Here is an 8733-nt window from a genome sequence, read left to right on the forward strand (position 1 = left end):
TATAATTACCAATAATGAATAATTATCTTAATTATCCAATTCTATTAAAAAAAAGAGCTTTTTCTTTTTTGGCACGTTGGTTGGAGAGAGAGAGAGAGAATAGGGAAGAGAGGGGGCAAGTGGCAGAGAATAATTCCGAAAGATTATCCTGTTCCTGTTCCGAAAGAGTATATTCCCGAATTCACACCTTCCTTCCGAATATTCCAATCTCAACAACATGAGATACAGATAACTATAAACATACCAACATCAACAACAGTGTTGTTCTTATCAAATATATATAATCATATATATAATAACTATCCATTATCGAACCTTTGCAAACTGCAATCTCTGGTTTTGTGGCGGCGCGGCGACAACATGAAGTTCTGGAAAATCCTAAGCAACCTTATCGAGGAAACTTTGCCTGAGTGGCGAGACAAGTTCTTGTCCTACAAGGACCTCAAAAAGCAGCTTAAGCTTATTTACCCGACCCATCAACCCAACAATAAACGCCGCAGATTGGACCACCCCATTTCCACAGCCGACGAAGAAAGCGAGACCCAGGTGTCGAAGGAGCTCGTCGATTTTCTCAGGCTTTTGGAGGTCGAGATCGACAAGTTCAACGCTTTCTTTGTCGACAAGGAGGAGGAGTACGTTATTAGATGGAAGGTAATGTGTTTTTTTTTGTCTTTTAGAGACATGGGAAATTGAGGAATTGTTTGTTTATGGGTACTTTCCTTTTTAGAATGTTATGGAGGATTGAGTTTTTCTTTGCGAGCGTTTGCGTTTTTGGGTTTTTAAATGTTTTGAAGTATTTTTGTTTTTAATGGCAATTTAAATGACCATATTGAATATGAGATTCGGATGTGGTCCCTGCAACAAGATATCATGAATGAAGAAGAATAATTGGAAAGCTGATATTTAAAAATAAAAAATAAAAAATGGGTTTGTTTTTGGTTTTTGTGAAAATGAAAGCAATGGGAAGCAGATGAGATTGCTTGATTGATCTATATTTTGTTCTTATAGTTCATGGTCTGCTCTGGTTTTAAGTGCAAGAGTCATTTTGTTATGACAATATTGACTAGCAAAAGAACACAAAAGAGACAATAGTCTAGCTCACTACACCAGGAGTTGTAGCTTAAAACCCCTCATACAAATACTGCAATCTGCCTGCCTTAATCAAATTATCATTCCCATTTCTTGGTTTACTGCCCAATCAATAATGATTTCCATTCCTTGAGGAAAGAGGATGGTTAACCATTTCATATTCTTTGATTTGTTCAATGTCATTGTGTCTATATGGTATATTATAATTTGCATTCCACAATTAATGCTTTGCTAGTTCTTACACTTTAATCAATTCCGATTTCCGTTATATTAGTTTTTTTAAGTTTCCATGTCCCTTGAGGTGCTCTTATATAATCTAAATTAATTTCTTTCCCAATTGATCTGCATGTATGTTCAAGTACTTGTTTGTCCTACGAAATCATGCATTCTTAGCACCACCATCTAAGCATCATATTTGATGGCACTAAACACCTTGCTCTTCACATGATTTATTTGTGTTTTTCAAGGTCTCTGGAAATTTCTACATTTACCTTCTTCTTCTTCTTTTTTTTTTTTGATTCTTTACATATGTGGAATACATTGATTGCTTTGGGGCATGCCCTTTGGCAAGGAAAGGATTTAATATGCATGGGCAAGTGTTCTAAAGTGATCTATTAAAATACTTGTTTGGGCTTGTGGTTGGAATGTAGGAGCTGCAAGATGGTATAGCAAAGGCCAAAGATTCAAGCGAAGAGTTGATTGAAGTAGGGAGAGAAGTAGTGGATTTTCACGGAGAGATGATTCTCTTAGAGAATTACAGTGCACTTAACTACACAGGTGCTTCTCTCTTTCCTGGATGTGTAGGGCCATGTCATTAGTGAATAAATAAGTAATATATGGTCAATAGAGATGTGTGGTCTGGACTAACTTCAAATTCTGATTGTGCAAATGCTTGTGAGAAATAACCAATCATTGATTCTTGTAATTATAGATATGCAAAATAATACTAATAAGCTAGAACTAATCCAACAAACTGTTAGTATCATATAAGATAGCATACCATGTTTACATGTAGGTCAATATAGACAATGTGGTGAGATAAACTTGTGAAATATCATGGGTTGAATTTTGAATTTTTGATCCTTGACAATTATTGCAAGAAAAACTTGAGTAACCATATATTGTTTCTCCTTTGAAGTAGCTGAAACCCTTAGTAGCATAGGAAGATGCTAATTCTATGAAAATATTTATAAATTTTTTTTAAGGCAGAATGGCTTTTAAGAGAGTGAGTGTTGGAAGCCTTCAGTGATTTTTTACCTTCATATGATTAGCATGAACTAATCTAGCACTGAAAAATGCATACATTACATGCAGAATGTCATACTTGAATATAAATTCCATTTTGAGAGTGTGAGGGTGTGGGAGCCTATTTCTCTTGATCCGTCTTAATTTTTTCCTACAAATTGATCAGAATTCTTGTACTAAAAAAGTGGCTTATTTAATGTTTATGAGAATATTTTGGCATCCTCTTATACTAAGCAAACATAGACTTCCTCAAGTTGGCAAAAATGAGTGTCCCTTGATGCAAGCATCAAGGATCTTACGATGGTCATGAATATGTAACTTAACACCCATTTGTTACAAAATTTGTATTTTTTGCTGAATTTTTCTTTGGGGAAAGAGAAACATGAATGAAGCTGACAAAAAGGAGAAAAACATTTTGATGAATAACAGTTGCTATGTCACAAATTAATGTGATTGATGTTTGGGCATGATTGGTTTCTTGGATTACATTATTGTACATTTGCTAGGCTGCTGTCTATGTGTTCAAGATAGGGAAAAAAGGGGTAGCTGCATCCTGAAGGAAGGGTTGCAAGAGAATAAATTTAAAATCCAGTTGATAGAAAAACTAATTGGATCAGTTGAAAATCCAGGTTAAGTTTAATTTGTATATAGTTAGCAAGCCTGATATGATATGAGATAAATATGCAAAATTAGATGTCATGAAGAGAAACATTTTTTGGGAGGCCTGGAGGAGAAATTGATCAACAAATGGATGGTTAATATTTGACTGTCAGCTCTTGTGACCTCTTTTTTATTTATTTTAAATTTAGATTCTGACAACATAGTGCGCATTTCTTTTCTTTCCTAGTAATAGCTGTGATATGATATACACAGGATTAGTGAAGATACTGAAGAAATATGACAAGCGAAGCGGTGCTCTTGTTCGCCTGCCTTTTATCCAAAAAGTCTTGCAAGAACCATTCTTCTCAACTGATGTGCTTAACAATCTTGTGAAAGAGTGTGAATGTGTGCTTGATAATCTTTTCTCCAAGAATGATGACCCATCAGGCTGTCCTGAAGCAACCAATAAGGAAGAAGGGAATGATCCCAAGGCTGCGACTGAAAGTAAACAAAAACAACTTAAAGTTCCCAAAGAACTCGCAGAAATCGAGACTATGGAGAGCATGTACATGAAGCTAACGTTATCAGCATTGCGTGCCGTAAAAGAGATTCGGAGTGGAAGCTCAACAGTGAGTGAGTTTTCATTGCCCCCTCTGCAAAACAATGCAACGGAGTTGAAAAATATTCCTCTCCTAGAACAAGCAGCCAAATAGTTATAGAGTAATTCTCTCTCTCCCCTTCCCTTGTACATTTCCCTTTCCATTGTCACTGGATACCAACACAATTGTATGCTAATAACCACTTTCTGGATGGTACTTTGGAAAATCTTTTTTCCCTCTTTTGTAGAGAATTTCAGATCTTGGTATGCTTTTGATCTATTTTTTCAAAATGATGTTTTTAGCTTGAATATTAAGGACCACTACTTATTGAAATCTGACTATAATCGGTTTGTGCAATGGAGGATCTTTCCTACTTTTGTTTTTTCAATGTGAAATGAGGTGAACAATAGCATGCAGAGAAAAATTTTGGTTTGCCATTGATTTTTCCTTTGCCAAACCATTTGTTGTAGATGTGGCTATCTGGGCTGTGGCTATGTCTAGTTTTGGAGTTTGGATGGGCTTTGATTTTGATGAAAAGTAACCGGACGAATTCATTGAGATTGTATTTCTCTCTGATAATTTTAATCATTATTATTTGATTCTCATTTTCTGCTTTTGGCAAAATTTTTAGGGTTGTTTCTCGCGCTAGCATGTTGTCTTGCGGCTTGTTACGTTTAGGTGCCACTGTCAGTGCATTCAGTTTTTGCTTTTAGACACTGATGTATCATATATCTCTTGCTAGGGTGTCCACCCCTGTAAGAGAGATTTAGTATATCACCGTGATACTAAATACCTTCTCCAGTGCATTAGCCCGCCCTCTTCTTTCTTTATTCTTATTGAACTGCTTGCTGGTAATTGTTTTTGGCATCTGAGAATGCAATCCTCTTTCTGTGTCATCAACACCCGAAAATATGATAAGAAAAATGAAACAGGGAAACAAAAAGGGGGTAGAGCTGAAAAAAATAAAAAAAAAAGGAGTAGAGCCCAAGTTTTTAGATTAAGTAAAAACGTCGAAGGTGTAGTCTCCCTCAACAAATTTGTAATTATTATTTATGTTTATTAAAAACAAAAACCAAAAAACAAAAATGAGTGGAACAACAGGACATGTTGCTTCTCCACATATTTTTTGCAAAGTGAATAAACGAAAAAAAGAGTATGTTGGGGTCTGTAGAAAAGAAAAAGAGAGAGAATGTTGTTCAATGGTCAAGAGTATGTTACTGTTTCCAGACGTTCAATATTCATATCACTCTCTCCCAACTATTGAATTTTTATTTTTATTTTTAAATTTGTTCAATAGACATTTCTATTTCTGTAAAATAGTTCCCAAATAATGAATCTCCAGTAACAAGTGGGGCAGTGTTCGGTATCATAAGCAGAAGGTCATCAGAGTTCAACTACAACCGCTACCTGGCATGTTCCTTGTGGTCATTCTACCATTCCATCAACCCACAATCTCAAAGACTTCAAAGTTCCAACCTAACTTCTCACAAACATACTCCCAAATTCCCAATGCACTTGTCATGACCAACCCATTGCCATTATACTAAAGCTTTATTTTAGTTAGCACATTTCCAATGAACCTATTATAACTACCCCCACAAACTCTTAGAAACAAGACAGAGAACTTAGTGTTCGATTCTCCCCCCGCCTTTGTAAGAACAATGTCCATAATAGCAGAAGCACCTGGTTTCCTTCAAGTATTTTCTGATGGGTCTGTAAAACGCTTTGATCCTGAGATTGTCCCGGCCTCAACTGAATCAATTAATGGACACAAGTTCAAGGATGTGGTCATTGACTCATCAAAGCCAATTACTGGAAGGTTATTTCTTCCTAGTACTCCTACTCAGGGGTTCTCAAGTAAGCTTCCTGTTGTGGTTTATTTCCACGGTGGTGGCTTTTGCATTGGCTCGACTACATGGCTTGGCTACCATCATTTCCTGGGAGATTTCTCTGTGGCATCACAATCCATTGTTCTCTCTGTTGACTATCGTTTAGCTCCAGAAAATCGTCTCCCTATAGCATATGAAGATTGTTATAGCTCACTAGATTGGCTTAGTCACCAAGTAAGGTCTGAACCATGGCTTGAGCAAGCTGACCTTTCACGTGTGTTTCTCTCTGGCGACAGTGCTGGAGGGAACATTGCACACCATCTTGCCATCAAAGCAATTCAGAACAAAACTTGTAATGTAAAAATCAAGGGATTGTTGTTGATACATCCTTATTTTGGGAGTGAGAAGAGGACTGAGAACGAGATGGCTGAAGGAGAAGCAGGGAATGTGGCAAGCAATGACATGTTCTGGGGACTAAGTATACCAGGAGGATCAAACCGTGATTACTTTGGTTGTAATTTTGAGAAGGCAGAATTGTCTGCGTCTGAATGGTGTCAATTTCCTAGGGTGGTGGTTTTTGTTGCTGGCTTGGACTTCTTGAAGGAAAGGGGAGTTATGTATGCAGAATTTTTGAAGAAGAAAGGGGTTCAAGTGGTGAGGCTGGTGGAGACTGAGGGAGAGCCGCATGTGTTTCATGTTTTTCATCCTAAATCTGAGGCGACTCGCTTGCTCCAACAACAAATGGATGAGTTCATGAAGAGCTATTAAGTATTAACATCCAATATGCACATTCGAAATATTTTTTTCTTATTGGAATTTAGTAATCAAAGGACTATGGACTATGGAATTTTAAATAAATGAAAAATGCTATTAGTGAAATTTATGGAATGAGAATTTTTATCAATTTTGTGGATCCAAAATAGGTACAAATTGTTTTTCCAAACTTGCACTGCCACTGCAGAATGCAGAATCCTCCAATCTCCTGCCCTAAATGCAACCTGGTGATGTAATACAAATGAGAAGAAATAACTAACAGAAATCTAGCCTTCACAGTAATGAGTAGGTTTAGTTCTCACAGGAATGGGTAGGGGGAAACTATCATTGTCTTCTGCTTGCTTTAGCACCAGTGTACTTTCTAACATACATGCCCAATATTTAGACGAAAACAGAGAAAGGATTTACATGCCACAATATCATACAAAAGCTATAAATGCTCCAAGAAAAACCTCCTATGTTGATACATGTGTTCACTAACATACAACTGCTCTAGGGTACTGACTACTGAGGACCAAATCAGACTTCTATATATGGCACAAGCACTCCTGCTGCATCATCCAGCTCTCAACTTCAATTCTTCGGAAATAGCAGAAAAACAACAAAAAATCTATTCATCGAAGGTGCTCATGAAACCTCCAAGGAAACCTGCTCCATTGCAATTTCCACATAACATCTCCTTTTTACCACTGTGAGGGAAAGAAATTATAGTAAGAATGATAAGCAACAGAATTGTATAGTTCTTAATTATGTTTGTATCTGCTATGTGCAAGCTAAATGATCCTCTCGGCCCTCTCTTCCTCTCCCCTCTAACATGAGCATTCTTTCCAGTCTCCACCCTTGAAATTGTAAATTTTTTTTTTTTTTTTTTTTTTTTGGGGATCATCCTTGAAATTGTAATTATTGTATAAGATCACAAGGGCAGTGATGTGGTATTTTTTCCAGTAGTAGTACAGATAACACATGCAAATGGCAATAAAAAAACAAAATAAAAAAAACAAACAAAAACAAAAACAAGAAGAAGAAGTAACTGGAAGTAGTTACCCGCAAAGCCAACATGAGTCACCAGCTTTGAACTGTCCATTGAAAATGTCAACAGAGTTCACTACGCTACCTTTGCATTGCGAACATTGAATTGCAACTGCATGCCCATTGTACACATTTTTAAATATATATATATATATAACCTCCATACTCTTTCAATTGTTTCTTTTCTCCTTTCATAACTTGGAAGTATGAGCACTCTTTCAAGTGACCATAGAATTTATTCTCTTTTGAAATTTTCTACTCCTTCATCATCGGAAACATGTAGTTAGCTCACTAAAATGCTTTTTAGTGTAACAGCAACACAAACCATTCAATAGTAAGTCCCATAGTCATCTTAAATTAGTGAACAAAGATCAAGCGGAAAGGACTTGTATTCTCAGATGTACCAATTTTATTTGTTTATCTTTTGATAATCAAAGATGTACCAACTACTTTAAGCTTACCATTTCCATCACAATCAGCACAAATAATGCTTTTCGATTTGCCACTTTGATTACTTTTTGCAGCCTACTTGGATAAGGGTGAAATCGTGAAAAGAGAAACACAAATCAAAATCATAATATGTAACAAAAAAAAAAATGCAATATATATTCTTACCAATAAACATCTCAATTATATTATCCACTAAGTTGCAAATTTAAATGAGAAATGATATGTTTACAACATTTTTACAACAAATCTTAAGTAGCAGGTTGTTACAGGTTGTTATTATTGGGGTAAAAAAGTAATCTTAGTGTTAGGTTCAAATTTGAACCAATAAAAATTAACCATCTATAATTTGTTGTAAAATTGTTGTAGACGTAGCATCTCTAAATTTAAATACCATAAAGAACCCAACTATTGGAACTGATTTAAATGTGAAAAGGCAGGACCTTAGCTTTCAGTTTGCCAAATTTAGCAGCTGGAGAATTTTGGAACACATCATATTGAGCATGCTTTTGATTGTTATCATTGCTCATACACTTCCCTGATCATTGGAATGAACAGACAATTCCTTAGCAAAACAGAAGTCAACAATGAATTTGCTAAATTATAAGTGACTTCAGGGTATTGAGAGGGAGAGAGAGAGAGAGACCTGGTTTTGGTGTAGCATTGAAGGAAGTTATGGGTGCTGAGCACAGAACAGAAGCCATTGAAGATTTGAGAACCAAGTTCCAGTTGAATTTGGTCTAGGTAAGGTAAGTTAGTTGGCGGTTGGAACTGGTTGGAAATGGAAAACAAGATTTTTTTTTTTTTTTTTTTTTCTCTCACATTGAAACGTGGCGCAGTGTTGGCCCATGGATTCAAGATTGGCTTTGGACCTTAGTGAGAAAAGCGTGTAGGGCCAGGCAGGGCTGGAGCACAAGCCCAAATAGACAGATTTATGGTCTCGGTTTCGTTGTGAATTTTTAGCTTGATTTTGTAATGGTAGGTAATTTTGCTTGATTAGGCTGAAATTTTTATTTTAATAAAAAATATTGAAAATATTAAATTTATGAAACTTATTCGAAAATTGAAACATTATAAAAAATGTGAGCCGAACTCATTATTTTATATTGAAATGTTAAAAA

General features: G+C 35.9%; 3 protein-coding genes across 3 annotated transcripts; 2 read left to right on the forward strand and 1 right to left on the reverse strand.

Annotated features, from left to right (window-relative positions):
• The first annotated feature begins 221 nt into the window (after positions 1-221).
• Positions 222-3906, forward strand: LOC126712940 (SPX domain-containing protein 1-like). The gene is made up of 3 exons (XM_050412493.1): positions 222-651; positions 1740-1866; positions 3208-3906. The coding sequence occupies exons 1-3, from the start codon at positions 361-363 to the stop codon at positions 3645-3647; spliced, it is 858 nt and encodes a 285-aa protein (XP_050268450.1). The 5' UTR covers positions 222-360; the 3' UTR covers positions 3648-3906.
• Positions 3907-4046: 140 nt separating this feature from the next.
• On the forward strand, positions 4047-6265 carry LOC126712939 (probable carboxylesterase 6). The gene has a single exon (XM_050412492.1). It carries the CDS (start codon positions 5195-5197, stop codon positions 6128-6130), a length of 936 nt encoding a protein of 311 aa, XP_050268449.1. The 5' UTR covers positions 4047-5194; the 3' UTR covers positions 6131-6265.
• Positions 6266-6392: 127 nt separating this feature from the next.
• LOC126712942 (protein BUNDLE SHEATH DEFECTIVE 2, chloroplastic-like) lies at positions 6393-8425 on the reverse strand. The gene is made up of 5 exons (XM_050412494.1): positions 8259-8425; positions 8056-8150; positions 7627-7690; positions 7181-7277; positions 6393-6825 (listed from the first exon to the last, which is right to left on the reverse strand). Exons 1-5 carry the CDS (start codon positions 8314-8316, stop codon positions 6747-6749), a joined length of 393 nt encoding a protein of 130 aa, XP_050268451.1. The 5' UTR covers positions 8317-8425; the 3' UTR covers positions 6393-6746.
• Positions 8426-8733: the final 308 nt, after the last annotated feature.

This window comes from Quercus robur, chromosome 2, assembly GCF_932294415.1.
Source record: "Quercus robur chromosome 2, dhQueRobu3.1, whole genome shotgun sequence".
Classification (NCBI taxonomy): domain Eukaryota; kingdom Viridiplantae; phylum Streptophyta; class Magnoliopsida; order Fagales; family Fagaceae; genus Quercus; species Quercus robur.